This window comes from Armigeres subalbatus, chromosome 3 (genome assembly GCF_024139115.2).
Source record: "Armigeres subalbatus isolate Guangzhou_Male chromosome 3, GZ_Asu_2, whole genome shotgun sequence".
Classification (NCBI taxonomy): Eukaryota; Metazoa; Arthropoda; class Insecta; order Diptera; family Culicidae; genus Armigeres; species Armigeres subalbatus.
This window is the reverse complement of record NC_085141.1, coordinates 393880455-393896126: the sequence shown is the minus strand read 5'-3', so window position 1 is coordinate 393896126 and position 15672 is coordinate 393880455. Positions and strand designations below refer to the sequence as shown.

At 41.3% G+C, this 15672-nt stretch overlaps 2 protein-coding genes across 5 annotated transcripts in view; both read left to right on the top strand.

Moving 5' to 3' along the window:
* The window catches only part of LOC134226820 (mRNA (2'-O-methyladenosine-N(6)-)-methyltransferase), a 51818-nt gene extending 49544 nt beyond the window's left edge, over positions 1-2274 (top strand). For all 4 annotated transcript variants that reach the window (XM_062707833.1, XM_062707832.1, XM_062707834.1 and 1 more), the window contains exons 3-5: positions 88-494; positions 562-705; positions 854-2274. In XM_062707833.1, the coding sequence (XP_062563817.1) occupies positions 88-494; positions 562-705; positions 854-1118 (816 nt within the window). In that variant the 3' untranslated portion in view covers positions 1119-2274. The remainder of the gene's footprint in view (positions 1-87; positions 495-561; positions 706-853) is intronic.
* An 11950-nt stretch (positions 2275-14224) lies between these two features.
* Positions 14225-15313, top strand: LOC134223953 (farnesol dehydrogenase-like). The gene is made up of 2 exons (XM_062703176.1): positions 14225-14928; positions 15002-15313. The coding sequence occupies exons 1-2, from the start codon at positions 14257-14259 to the stop codon at positions 15167-15169; spliced, it is 840 nt and encodes a 279-aa protein (XP_062559160.1). The 5' UTR covers positions 14225-14256; the 3' UTR covers positions 15170-15313.
* The last annotated feature ends 359 nt before the right edge of the window (positions 15314-15672 follow it).

Here is a 15672-nt window from a genome sequence, read left to right as displayed (position 1 = left end):
TTATTAATTCAAACGGGCGCAAGGCCTTCCGCATTTTTTTTTGAATGACTATGAGCAAAATTGAAGAACTTTATGTTTACTCTGCAGGAACAACTTTATCGGTACAACTGTTTCGATGACAAGAAGTTTGACTTCTTCATTGGACGAGTTTATTGTATGCTGAAACGCTACTCGACCTTCCTGTGCAATGTGAGTCCGAACCAGCAGGAACCAGAGCTCACGCAAGCCGCCCTTCCAGCTGTAGTTTTCGAGTGCCTCCATCAGCACTTCGGCGTCACGTTCGAATGTTTTGCGAGCCCACTGAACTGTTACTTCCGACAGTACTGTTCCGCTTTCGGCGATTCGGACTCGTACTTTGGCTCACGGGGCTCGTTTCTCGAGTTCAAACCCGTGTCCGGGTCTTTCCAGGTAAATCCACCGTACTGCGAGGAGCTGATCGATGCCACGCTGCAACATATTGACCGACTACTGACGGATTCGACGGATCCGTTGAGGTGAGGTTTCTTTGGGGTTTTGTATGCACTGTTGGAGTGCCGATCCTAAAACATGGATTCGTTTCAGTTTTATCGTGTTTCTGCAAGAGTGGAAGGAGCCGCCTTTGCAGTGTCTATCCAAAATAGAAGATAGTCATTTTAAGCGGAAACAAGTGGTAGTGATGGGTATGGAACACGAGTACCGTCACGGATTACAACACTGTATACCGAGGTAAGCGCATTTTAGTTACATATGAGAAGTAGCACAGAATATTTTTTATTATTTTTTTCAACAGAAACTAAATGGAATTCAATAGCAAAACCATCTTTAAAATATTATCTTTTTGGTCCATCTAACTGAAAAGTTGTTCTTTTTCTAGGTCGGATGTAAACTTCAAGAGCATCCACGGAACCATGGTAGTCTGGCTGCAGAACAACGCAGGATTCCAGCGGTGGGGCCCGACGGAAGCCAAAGTTGATGCCCTGCTAGAAGCCTTTCGACCCGGCCGAGAGCGCGAACGAGACAAAGTAGTACCTGCTAACACTGGAACGACCCCGGCCAGTAATAACCCCCCGGAAGCTCCGGTCAACAGCGAACCCAGTTCTGCTACTCCCAAAACCCCGCAACAAACCCCAACGGTTTAAAATCGAATTTAAACTTTAGTCCATCTGCACTAGAACAGAATAGTACCTCTTAGGTCAATACATCCAGTCAGATTCGCCCAGTTTTACTCTGCACCAGGAACAAGATTAAACACAATAAAATACCTAGTGATGATTAATAATCAGCTTATTCAATCACAGTAACGTGACTAACTCTAGCAATCTTCCGTTGCCGCGAGAGGCTGCACCAAGGAATTTTAAGTCTATAAAACAAACCAGTCACAGAAAAATATTAAAAAAAAATCTATATTTTAATCAAGAGAGTAAAATAGCAAAATCAAACACAAAATCCCAATTAGTGGTATGATTCTTTGACTAATATCGTTCGTACGTACGTCGTATTTAAAATAGGCAAATCTCAGAAGATGAAATCGATATCGTGCTCTTTATTGTTGATTCTTTTTAGAAAGTCGAACTATTGTACATGCTCGGACGGAAGGCAGATTAGGGAAACTTTTCCCTGATCATTTGTATTATGTGCTAGTAGCTGCGAACATTGAAGTGTGGACGACGAAAGGTCATGTTGAATGTACATATTAAGTGCAAACTTAGTGAAAATTATTTGCGGTGCAGAACATTGACGTAAAATCAAACAGTGGATGAAGTCAGGCACAGGAAAACCCCTGTTGTACGTATGATTGTGTATTTGTATGGTGTTTAAGTAGAGGAAGAGATTGCTTTTCGATCTAGGAAGAGTGGTCATTCGCAGGAATCCTATTATATAGATGTGGTAATTTTGTTATTTGTTTTCAAAACATTATGGAGATTTTTTAATATCATTATTTTGAGGTCTTTATTTTATATTAAAATATTAACTCGCTGACACGCGGATTTTTCGTAGACTTAGTAAATTAAGAAAATAATAATAGATTACGTGGAAAAAGTACGAACAGCACAGAACCTAACGCGCGACCAAGTAAGCGAACGCAGAAAATCATAATTCTTCGAAAAGCTACACGTTCTTAACCGTAGAATTGGTTATTTTTGTTCTCGATTTCAGGAATTATTTTCTAATGGTTTTTTGACGTAGTAATATCGTACCCTGTTAAGACATTATTTGATGTACAAAGCTATATAAACCATAATAATGTGGACATTATTCGATCGTTAAGAAAATATATTAAAAATTATCGGAAAAGCGGGTTCTTTTTGTCGTGTTCTTTGAAATGAATGTAACGAAAGAATTTTCTCTTTTTCTTCTATCTCCATTTTTCGTGGTATATGAGAGGCTTCAGTAAGCTACCTTACCGGTGTCGCGTTACCTACATCGTGCTGCTGGTGGGGCTGCCACCTTAGGTATAGCTGACGCGATACAGCATTTCGTTGATCAGCCTCTGGGTACCAGGCAGACGCTGTTTGAGCCGCACCTCCTGGTGAACAGACGCTCGAGGCGTACCTTCTCGCTCTAGCTGATGTCAGAAGGACAACAGTGCCAAGGCTGCAGTACCAGCTAAGTACACAACCCTTAGCTGGCGGTCTTTTGTCATCGGACGACCCGTGGAAGCGTGAGATAGGAACTTGTGGGGACCAGGGCTCTGTTGGGCGCTCCTTCCTTGATGTCAACCCCCCTTGATGTCAATGCTATCGATGTGCGGACATTCAGAGGTCCGAACATTGACTCTGATCACTACCTCGTTGTCAGTAAAATTCGATCACGGTTGTCAACTGTATCGAACGAAAGATCACAGCGAACGATGCGTTACAATATCCAGCGATTGTCGGCGGAAGGAGTATCGGCTGAGTACCGCCAGTAGCTCGACGAACGGATAAGTGCAATCAACGTTAGCGACAACATCAACGATCTATGGAACGGTGAGCACAACAGCACGAGAAGTGGTAGGCACTGCACAGAGGCGACCCAGGACGGATTGGTTCGATGTGGAGTGTCAGAGAGTGACAGACGAGAAGAACGTTGCCAGAAGCCGAATGTTGGTGTCGGATACCCGATCGAATAGAGATCGGTACAAGGAAGCAAGAGCAGCCGAAAAACGAACCCACCGCAGGAAGAAAAAAGAGTACGAAGATCAAGTTATTAGTGAGGCGCAGGAAAAAATGGAGTAGAACGATATGCGGAGGTTTTATGAGTCTGTCAATGGCGTGCGGAGAAAGACAGCGCCATCCCCCGTCATGTGCAACGACCAACAAGGGAATTTGCTGACAGATAAAACCGAAGTGGCTGGCGAAGAGACTTTGTTGAATAGTGGAAGTGACAGTGCATCGGTGAACAGAATAAATATTGGCGACGATGGACAAGCTGTGGAGTCACCTACACTAGATGAGGTTAAAAAAGCTGTTAAAGAGCTGAAAAACAATAAGGCTGCGGGGAAGGACCAGCTCCCGGCTGAACTTCTCAAACATGGCAGTGAGCAGCTTTATGAAGTTCTGCACCATATTATGTCGAAAATATGGGTAGACGAGGAAATGTCTGCTAGCTGGTTGGACGGCCTCATTTGCCCTCTCTTTAAGAAAGGGCACAGACTGGAGTGCGCCAATTACCGAGGAATAACCCTCCTTAATTCGGCGTACAAAATTATGTCCCGTATTCTGTTCAACAGATTGAGACCGCTTGAAGAGTCCTTCGTCGGCGAATACCAAGCAGGTTTTCGTGAGGGCCGATCAACGACGGATCAAATGTTTACCCTGAGACAAATCCTTGATAAATTCCGGGAGTACAACTTGCAGACATATCATCTATTTATTGATTTCAAGGCGGCGTACGATTCAGTGAAACGGAATGAATTATGGCAGATTATGCTTGAACATGGTTTTCCGGCGAAACTGATACGGCTGATTCGTATAACGTTGGACGGATCGAAATCAAATGTAAGGGTTGCGGATGAAATATCGACGTCATTTGTTACCTTAGATGGATTAAAGCAGGGTGATGCGCCACAGAGAACAGACGTTGAAGCTGCATTCGCCATGTTGTGATAACTGGTTTACTGTTCATTTTGAAATAACTTTGGAATGTCACCGTTACACCGTGCATAATCAGCGCTAGCGTCATCAAAAAATGCCACTGTGCGCTAGTGTCGTTATGCATTCAAGAGCATACCAGCGCCATCGTGATGTCAAAATGAGATTGTGAGTTGAAATGTCGACGTCGATGGCGTTGAGGTTCAGTGTGTTTGTTTACACACGTTTTGCAAGAAATTTTGTTCGAGCCTCCATGTCTGTTCTCTGTGAATGCACTCTCGAATCTACTGTTCAATATAGCGCTCGAGGGAGCGATTAGGAGAGCTGGCGTGCAAAGAAGCGGTACCATTATCATAAGATCGCATATGCTCCTGGGTTTTGCGGACGATATTGATATTATCGGAAATGATCGCCGTGCCGTGTAAGAGGCTCTTGTGCCTTTTAAAAGGGAGACAGCAAGGATTGGACTCACGGTCAATACCAGCAAAACGAAGTATATGGTCGCTGGGTTCAATTGTGGTGGTGGTAGCGAAATGGTGCTGGATGGTGAAAAATTTGAAGTAGTAGAAGAATTTGTGTATCTTGGAACATTAGTGACGTGCGATAATGATGTTACCCGCAAGGTGAAAAGGCGTATTGCAGCTGCAAATAGGGTTCGGTCTTCGTAATCAGCTTAAGTCCTTTAGTCTGCAAACGAAAACAAAACTCGCGCTGTATACTACTCTGATTCTTCCGGTGCAGCCATGAAACATGGACGTTAAAGGAGGCTGATCGGAGAGCTTTCGGAGTGTTTAAGCGTAAGGTGCAGCGGACAATACTCGGCGGTAAACAAGAGAACGGTATCTGGCGGCGTCGCATGAATCACGAATTGTACCAGGTATATAAAGGGCTGGATATTGTTAAGCTTATACAACACGGCAGACTACGGTGGGCTGGTCACGTTGTTCGTATGCCGAAAGAACGTCAAGCAAAGATAATCTTTAGTAGAGAGCCCGGAAGAGGCCGCAGGCTTCGTGGAAGGCCGCGTACACGATGGCTTTTTGCAGTTGAAGAGGACCTGAGGGCGCTCAATGTTCAGGGCGACTGGAAGCGATTGGCCCAGGATCGAGTCCAGTGGATACTCCATTCATCGAAGGTTCATCGAAGAGCTGTAGCTCATCAAGTAAGTACATTTAACATCTGGGGGGATATGGTCACCCACTCGGGGAAAGACAAGCGAAGACCAAAAATTATATCAAAAGTGTGCTAAATTGATTTAGAATGGGTGACACATTTCTTGCACTTCTAGGGATTATGTTCCAATGATGTTTCGCTTGAAAATGTCGTATTCCATGTTGGTTTATTGACCACTGGCACTACGACAATATCTAAATTTGTCTAAAGCTAATTTGTACGATTAAAACCATATTCGTTGTTTAAATCATCTCTGATTCAGGCAGAAATTATTGTGATGATTTTTTAAATGCATTTGCAGGCTAGGTGACTCTTAATCCTGGAGATGTCCTTTTTCCTAACACGTACCTGGTACCTGGTTGGCTATAGCGCCGATACACATATGCCTGTCTTATTGTAGAGCTCCATAATCGTCGATCTTGGGCGATGTTCCTCCAGTTTCCCCGAACGTTAAGGGTCCCCAGGTCCGATTTCACCGCGTACAGCCAGCATGTTCGTGGCCTTCCACGAAGTCGCCGTTCTCTATCTGGTTCTCTGTTGAATATTGTTTTCGCTATTCTTACTTACGACATTCGCACTAACTGACCAGCCCACTGAAGTCTGCTGTATTTTATTCGATTCACAATATTTTCTTCTTCTGATACAGCTCATGATTCATGCGTCTGCGCCACACACCATTTTCTAGTTTCCCTCCAAGTATTGTAAGCAGCACTTTTCGCTCGAAAACCCCGAAAGATCTTCAGTCCGCCTCTTTTAACGTCCATGCTTCATGTCCATATAGGGCTACTGGCAGAATTAGAGTTTTGTATAGAGCAAATTTTGTTTCCGTCTGCATGTTGCGGGACCTAAGCTGGTTACGTAATCCGTAAAAGGCCCTATTTGAAGCAGCAATACGCCTTTTCACTTCACGGGATACGTCATTGTCACATGTCACAAGCGTTCCAAGGTTAACAAATGCTTCAACAACTTCAAACACATCCCCATTAAGCACTACCTCAGCACTAACACCACTAGGTCTTTCTCTATCTCTACCTGCCACCATGTACTTTGTCTTGGTAGAGTCACGGAAGCACGAATAATCATCAAATAGTCATCATTTTTATCATTGAATGCTTAATTTTTTTCTAAAACAAATATGATTTTGAAAAAGTATCTCCGGCGCGTGCTTACTTACGATCTACATGCTGATAAATTTACAGTTACGTCAAACAACAGAAAACCGAAATACGCCGCTCCAAAATTGCGAGGTGACAATGCATTACAATGCTAGAAAGAGGCAAAAGATAGGAAAAATAACACGGTGTTTAGTGCCTTCCCGAGTCACATGATTAAGCCTATTCTCGCCGTCTCCCTCTTCAGTGGAACAAAAGCCTCTACTACTGCTCTGCAATCGATTAAAATGAGGTCGATGTCGTCCGCAAAGCCTAGGAACATATGTGACCGTGTGATGATAGTGCCGTTCCTCTGCACGTCAGATCTCCCTCAAGTGCAATGTTGAACAATAAATTCAAAAGTGCATCACCCTGCTTCTAAGGTCACAAACGAGGTTGACACTTCGTCTGCAATACGAATACTTGATTTCGAGCCATCCAGCGTTGCACGTATCAGTCTAATTAGTTTCGCCGGAAAATCATGTTCGGACATCTGCCACAGCTCATTTCTTTTTACTGAATCGTACGCTGCTATGAAATCAATGAACAGATGGTGAGTCTGCAAGTTGTACTCCCGGAATTGATCAAGGATCATCAGCAGGCTAAACATCTGATCCACCGTTGATCGGCCCTCATGAAAACCTGCCTGGTATTCGCTGACGAAGGACTCCTCATGCGGTCTCAGTCTGTTAAACAGGATACGCGGCAGGATTTTGTACGCCGAGTTCAAAAGAGTGATCCCTCTGCAATTGGCACACTCTAGTCTGTGCCGTTTCTTATAGATTGGCCAGCCAGCAAGCAATTCTTCATACTCCCATATTTTCTGGATAATGTGGTGATTGATTAAGTTGCTTACTTTCGTGTTTGAGAAGCTCGACCGGGATCTCGTCCTTCCCAGTAGCTTTACTGTTTTTCAGCTCGCTTAGAGCCTTCTTTACCTCGTCCAGCGTTGGTGGTTCCAGAGCTTGACCGTCGCCGACTATGTCCATCCTGCTGCTTATATACACCCTCATTTTCACCGTTCAACAAATTTTCTAAGTGCTCCTTCTTGGTCATTGCACATGGCTGGCACTGGCGCAGTCTTATGCCACGCGCCATTGACAGTTGCGTAAAACCTCCGCATATCGTTTCTATCCATGTTCACCTGAGCTTCAGCTATCACACTTTCTTCATGTTACCATTTTTTTCTGCGGTGGATTCGTTTCTCATCTGCCCTTGCTACACTGTACCGTTCTCTGCAACATTTTTCTCGCCCGTCACTCGCTGGCTCTTCTCATCAAACCAACTTTGCAAATATTTTGTATGGGATTTTTTTACACGGCCGTGTGAAAAAAAATCCGTGTTAAAACAGAATCGGGTGTATTGGAAAAGCACTTGGTTTACAAAATGGCCGATTTCTGGCTTTATTGTATAATCACCTTAATGTTTTTGTTTTGTGAGAACTGAAATACCAATTTTGTTGCTACCTAGATTCGAACTGCTGATCTCCTGATTCAATGGCTGCTGCTCTGTCATCGCCGCCACTGTAACATATGTAAATGACGAAGAAAATTATGGATATGCTTCTTCGCATACCCCATAGGTTGTTTTATTTAACGCTATTTTCAATTTCGTGCTGTATAAACGTTAGAAAGAGTCCTACATGCTGCTTTTAGTACATAAGCTTAAATATTATACCACATAGCTATACTCTGGTTTACGAGGTGAACACGCTCTCCGGTATCGCGGAGTTGGCTTCCTACTAAGCGCTCAGGCACACTCTGCGCTTATGAAGTGGGCACCTATAAGCAGGGATTGAATCCTAGAGAGAATGAGCAAGTCTCTCACTTATCATCTCTGTATACATATACGATGTGTAGCATCCCGCGAGAGACTTTTTTCGCAAGTTTTCATTATAGAGAACTGATTCGGGAGGCTATAATTTTTTTTAGAAAGCTCCAAATGCGGGGAGCACTGGCTCTGATGATGCATTTCCACTTGTTCTACAGTAACCAACACGGAATGAGCGAAAACAAAGCGAGAATCACCATTTTTCTGTGGGGGCTGCCTATCCGATTCTGTTTTTTCGCATTTGTATTATACAAGTTGATAAATTTGTAATCATGACTTGTTACGATTCGGAACAGTAGCCTGTCTTTTATCGTATTTCGTTACCTATTGAGAGTGATTTCTACAAACCAGTGCCTATAAGTGGATGCCATTCAACAGCTAAAGACCAATAAAGCAGTTGGTAAGGATGGTATCGGAGCTGAGCTCATCAAGATGGGCCCGGAAAAGCTGGCCACTTGCCTGCACAAACTGATAGTCAGAATCTGGGAAACCGAAGAGCTACCGGAGGAGTGGAAGGAAGGGGTTATATGCCCCATCTACAAGAAAGGCGACAAACTGGAGTGTGAGAACTTTCGAGCGATCACCATCCTTAATGCCGCCTACAAAGTGATATCCCAGATCATCTTCCGTCGTCTGTCACCATTAGTGAACGAGTTCGTGGGAAGTTACCAAGCCGGCTTCGTTGACGGCCGCTCGACAACGGACCAGATCTTTACTGTACGGCAAATCCTTCAAAATGCCGTGAATACCAGGTCCCAACGCACCATCTGTTCGTTGATTTCAAGGCGGCATACGACAGTATAGACCGCGTAGAGCTATGTAAAATTATGGACGAGAATAGCTTCCCTGGGAAGCTTACCAAACTGATCAAAGCAACGGTGGATGGTGTGCAAAACTGTGTGAAGATTTCGGGCGAACACTTTAGTTCGTTCGAAATGCGCCAGGGACTAAGGCAGGGTGATGAACCTTCGTGCCTGTTGTTCAACATTGCGCTAGAAGGAGTCATGCGGAGAGCCGGGTGTAACAGCCGGGGTACGATTTTCAACAGATCCAGTCAATTTATTTGCTTCGCGGATGACATGGACATTGTCGGCCGAACATTTGCAAAGGTGGCAGAACTGTACATCCGCCTGAAACGTGAAGCAACAAAAGTTGGACTGGTGGTGAATGCATCGAAAACAAAGTACATGCTTGTGGGCGGAACCGAACGCGACAGGGCCCGCCTGGGAAGCAGTGTTACGATAGACGGGGATACCTTCGAGGTGTCAAGGAATTCGTCTACCTCGGATCCTTGCTAACGGCTGACAACAACGTTAGTCGTAAAATACGAAGGCGCATCATCTGTAGAAGTTGGGCCTACTACGGGCTCCAGAAGAAACTGCGGTCGAAAAAGATTCGCCACCGCACCAAATGTGTCATGTACAAGACGCTTATAAGACCGGTTGTCCTCTACGGACATGAAACATGGACAATGCTCGAGGAGGACTTGCAAGCACTCGGTGGAGTATTCTAGAGACGGGTGCTTAGGACCATCTTTGGCGGTGTGCAAAAAGACGGTGTGTAGCGGCGAAGAATGAACCATGAGCTCGCCCAACTCTACGGCGAACCCAGTATCCAGAAGGTAGCTAAAGCCAGAAGGGTACGATGGGCAGGACATGTTGCAAGAATGCCGGGCAGCAACCCTGCAAAGATGGTGTTCGCTTCCGATCCGGCAGGTACGAGACGGCGTGGAGCGCAGCGAGCGAGATGGGCAGACCAGGTGCAAAACGACTTGGCGAGCGTGGGGCATATCCGAGGATGGAGAGATGCGACCTCGAACCGTGTATTGTGGCATCAAATTGTTGATTCAGTGTTATCTGTTTAGATGTTAACTAAATAAATGAATGAAATGAATGAATGAATGCCTATAAGTGAAAGGATAATCGTGCCCAGATTTAGAACACGGGTCCGAAACCTTACTATAATCCAATGTTATACGCCAACCGAAGCTGCCGATCTGCAAGACAAAGAGAACTTCTACAGTCAACTCATTGCCGTCGTAGATAGAATTCCGAAGGGTGAACAACTTATCAAGAACATCAAGCTTGCAGATTTGATCTGCGTGATATTTAGCAAGAAATTCCAGTAGACCGGATCTTTTTCCTCTCCACTGAAACGGCGAGAACATATAAGAGAAGGGTGGAAGCTTGGTGACCGCAACAAGTCGAGAAGCTCCATGTTCCATAAGGCGCAAGCATACGGTTCGTGCAGGCATCCGTTAAATTAAATGTAAGGGCCAAAATAACGACAGGGGCCTTTTTTTTATTTCGCGGCAGTGCACTATGGTCCAGGATACAGATTTACGCGGAAAGATGAATTTTACGCCAAAACTATATTTTTTAGAAAAAACTGTTGTTCTACAAAATTGTTCGAAATAGTAAGGCCATCATTATGGTTCTACCAAAAAATAGGGTGGCTCATCATATAAAAAAAAATAGAAAATATTTTTTTTATTTCTCAGAATATTGACATGTTATGTTCTACAAAGTTGTAGCGCAGCTAATTCCAATCAATTTTGCTAAAAAACTTTTTCTGTAGCTCTTAAGTTGGCTGATTTAGAGCAATTTTACCTAATTGGATTAGGGTGTACCTCAAAAAACAGTATTTTTGATCTAATTTTTTTGTTTCAGATTTCTCGAACAAGTCATCTTCAGGTGACTTTTAGAGCTTGAAAAGTTGCAACTTTTGATGGGTAAATATGCTGAATATCTTCTTCCGATCAAAAGTTATGACCGTTTTTCTGTCAAAATTACATTTTTTTCATAAGTTGATATCTCCGGTTAGGGCAGACCAAAAAAATATGTTTACACGGCATCTAAAAGAGAAATTATTATTCTTCATTATGTCAGAAAATTGGGGATATGTTATTTTTTTATCTCAAGTTTCACCAATTTTACTAAAATCATGTTTTTTCAAATAAATTGATATAACTCGACAACGGAAGAAGATACAGACGATATTCTTATAGCAAAACACGCGTTTTGAAAAGCCCCAAAAGTCTTCAGAAGATGACATCCGTGAAAAATAAAAAGTGAAATGAGCAGATTATAAATCTTGTTTTTTGAGGGACACCCTAATCCTGGTAAGTAAAATTACTCTAAACAAGTGAGCTTAAGAGCTACATAAAAAGTTTATATAGCAAAGTTGATTGGAAAAAGCTGCGCTACAACTTTGTAGAACATTTTACGTCAATATTCCGCAAAATAAAAAATGAAGATTTTACATTTTTATAAAATGGCCCACCCTATTTTTTTGGTAACTCTATAATAAGGGCCCAAGTATCCAGAAAACTTTGTAGAACAAATTTTGTTTCTTAAAAGTATGCTTCAGACCGAAAATGCATCTTTTCTCGTAAATCTTGCAATACGATGATAATGATAAAACTTATAAAAAGTGTTAGAGCTGTAGATTTTTTATTTTTCATTTCTCACGAATGTCATCTTCTGAAGACTTTTGAGGCTTTTCAAAACGCATGTTTTGCTATAAGAATATCGTCTGTATCTTTTTCCGTTGTCGAGTTATATCAATTTATTTAAAAAAACATGATTTTAGTAAAATTGGTAAAACTTGAGATAAAAAAATAACATATCCCCAATTTTTTGACATAATGAAGAATATTAATTTATCTTTCAAATGCCGTGTAAACATATTTTTTTGGTCTGCCCTAACTGGAGATATCAACTCATGAAAAAAATGTAATTTTGACAGAAAAACGATTATAACTTTTGATCGGAAAAAGATATTGAGCATATTTACCCATCAAAAGTTGCATTTTTTTGAGCTCTAAAAGTCACCTGAAGATGACTTTTTCGAGAAATCTGAAACAAAACAATTAGATAAAAAATACAGTTTTTTTTAGGTACACCCTAATCCAATTAAGTAAAATTGCTCTAAATCAGCCAACTTATGAGCTACAGAAAAAGTTTTTTAGCAAAATTGATTGGAATAAGCTACGCTACAACTTTGTAGAACATAACATGTCAATATTCCAAGAAATAAAAAAAATATTTTCTATTTTTTTTATATGATGGGCCACCCTATTTTTTGGTAAAACCATAATGATGGCCTTACTATTTCGAACAATTTTGTAGAACAACAGTTTTTTCTAGAAAATATAGTTTTGGCGTAAAATTCATCTTTCCGCGTAAATCTGTATCCTGGACCATAGTGCAGTGGTTACATACTTCTATCTTCTCAGAGATGAGCCAGCCGAGGGCAAATCACTCTGATAAAGAAAAAAAAACAGATTAATCCACCTAGCGGTGATGGTGCCTTTCTCGTTTCTTTCGAGTGAGTAATTTCTACACACTTTTGGTATGAAAAACAGTATTTGGCTTTAACTTCTGAGCCCATAGTCCGATCCGACCAATTTTCAATAGGAAACAATGGGACACGATTCTGCGTTGAATGCAATATGTTGCGAGCAAGGTAAGGTTGAGGGTAAGTGCCTAAAAAATGAGTAAGAGTTTTTCTTGCATAAAAATGTATTTTAGCCATAACTCCGAATCCCATAGTCCGATCCGACCAATTTTCAATAGGAAAATTGGTACAGGATTCCACGTCGAATGCAGCTTGTTGCGAGCAAATCGGTTGAGGATAAGTGCCCGAAAAATGAGTGACACTTTTTTACGTGATTGTTCCGTAAGAAAAGTATTTTGGCCAAAACTTCCATAATAGTACAATAGTACAATACTCTTAAATTGCCATTGTCACCATTCGGGTGTCTTTTTGATAGTTGGATGGCAACTTTCTGTTTCAAATTTGGATTTTTTTTCGTTTAGTTTATTTTAGAAAATCAAAAATCCCCCCCCAGAGTCAAAACAAAAGCACCACACGACGGTAAATTTGTTAATGTACACGTTACTCAACAGATTCAGCGCACAGTAAATCACGATTGAGGTTGCGTGTTGAGAGTTTCAGTATTTTGTGTGTATTTGTGTTATTTCATTGTTTAAAAATGGAGTGCTCATTTTGTCCCATTTGAGATAAATTATTCTATTCTAATTAATCATGGTCAAACATTTCACTGTGAATATTTCAAATTGCCCTAAAACATTCTTTGATGACATATAAAATGTGTACTTGATCAAGATTTTCATTAAAAAATGTTTTTGTTTTTAAAAACTTTATTTTCTAATGCTAATTTCTAATTTCTTATAAGAAAATCCAAGTTTTCACCAACTTTTGCTAATTAATCTGTATTTCAGATTCATTTTATTTTTATAATATTTTTTCAGCGTCAAGTCTTTTGTTGGACTATAGTTCAACAGTGTGTGGGGTTATTTAAAGAGAAAAAGTCATAATAGCAGCGCAGAATAGCAGTATAAAATTAAGCGGTGCTCTTCTTGCCCCGGGTAGCGATCCTGCCCCGTCCTCCCCCACTGTCTCATGTCTGGCATGTTTTATTCGTATTTCACACGTTACACATGCGCAACGGTTTCAAACAGCTTATTGGAAAAATCTACGACACCCACCAAAGGTTTGGAAGTGTGATTGGGAATTTTACACTTATTTCTGTTTTGCTTTTCTCGTGCACCATATGATATTGAAATACTACATGTTCACTCAAATAACGAAACAGTGAATACCGTGAATACAGGTTTATGATTTTAATGCAATGCTAGTCAAGCGATAGAATCACCGCTCACGTGTTTTTTTATTTACGAATAATCACAAGTTTTGCACGAATCTAATTGAAACGTACCGTTCCTCCGGTTATTTATAATTTTATTAAAATTCATACTTTACAAAATCCATCAATATAGGTACAATGTTTTTTTTAGCACTATCAAAATTTGAACATGTTTCGTTAGAAAAAAATATTCGTACGAAAACCAGAATAAAATTTAACGTTTTACAATTTATTTATTATCGGCTTCATATTTCTAAAACAACAAATTATAATAAAGAAAGGCATTATTGTAGATAGTTGAATTAATTTGATTGTTTATCTTATCTCTCGTTTCTTATTCAAGTTTCTATATCGAAACCGATGAAACACATTACCTTATATGTTCAGAATCACTGTACTAATAAAGTGCACCACTTCGCTGGAACCGCGTCTGTTCATTCGCAGAGTTAAATTCGTTTCAAAACCTTTAACATCCATTACAAACATCGACATGGAGCGTTGGACCGGTAAAGTGGCTGTGGTAACGGGTGCCAGTTCCGGAATCGGTGCTGCGGCTACTAAAAAGCTGGTCCAAGCTGGCATGGTAGTGGTAGGCCTAGCTCGACGGGTGGAACGCACTGAAGCGTTGAAAGACGATTTAGATGAGTCTCTCAGAAATCGTTTGCATGCAGTCAAATGTGATGTATCCAAAGAGGATGACATCATAAAAGCATTTCAATGGATCGAAGAAACGCTCGGTGGAGTCGATGTTCTGGTGAACAATGCTGGAATTTACAGGAACACCAAACTAGTGAAGGCCGATAATAGCGCTGCGGTTCGGGAAGTAATAGACACCAATGTGCTGGGTGTGATTTTTTGTACCAGAGAAGCCTTCCAGTCTATGAAGAAACGCTCGGTGGATGGTCATATAGTGCATATCAACAGCTTAGCAGGTCACAAAAGCAGCATGCCTCACATGAATGTCTACTGTGCTTCCAAATTTGCTGTTACCGCACTCACCGAGACTTTGAGACAGGAGTTCAGAACAGAAGGCACAAGGATTAAAGTCACGGTAAAGTTTCTATTTATTTTTATTATAACTCAGAAAAAAGTTTCATTTTTGTGCACATTTACTTATTTTATAGAGCATTAGTCCTGGAATGGTTAAAACGGAAATTATTCCCGCATCGCTCATTGCTGCAGCCATTCTACAACCAGAGGACATAGCCGATGCCATTTTATATGTCTTGGGTACACCACCGCACGTCCAAGTGCATGAGCTTATGATAAAACCCGTTGGAGAAACATTCTGAAAGTTAATAAGTCAAGTGGGACTTATACATATATGAATGGGAGAAGCGTGGTTAGCTCCATGTACATTATATTGTACTAATTCCTTACACATGCAGAGTTTCAGCCAATTCTAAAAAATAAAACTGCAATCTTTGAAATTAAAACTGCAAACTTTCACACATTCACATTTGCTCAAAAAAATGCGAGACTCCATTTAAAGTGCCCATTTGTCAGTAATTAAAGCAAAAGTAGGTGACTTTTTTTCAATCGCGCATCGGTCGGGATTGTTGTCCCGAGGAAAAGGCTAAAAGTATGTGACTGTTTTTTTAAAAGTCTACATTTTACCGGAGTATATCTGTTTTTTTGCCAAGCTCCGTGCGAAGCATTTCATTTCATTTATTTAGTCTACATCTAAACAGAAAACACTGAATCAACAATTTGACGCCACAATACCTACACGGTTCGAGGCCGCATCTCTCCATCCTCGGATACGCCCCACGCTCGAAAAGTCGTTTTGCACCTG

Excerpts from the sequence above, each read along its gene's own strand:
- LOC134223953 (XM_062703176.1), top strand. The coding sequence starts at position 14,257 with ATGTTCAGAATCACTGTACTAATAAAGTGCACCACTTCGCTGGAACCG. Across the intron at positions 14,929-15,001 it reads GCACAAGGATTAAAGTCACG|AGCATTAGTCCTGGAATGGT; the intron begins GTAAAGTTTCTA and ends CTTATTTTATAG.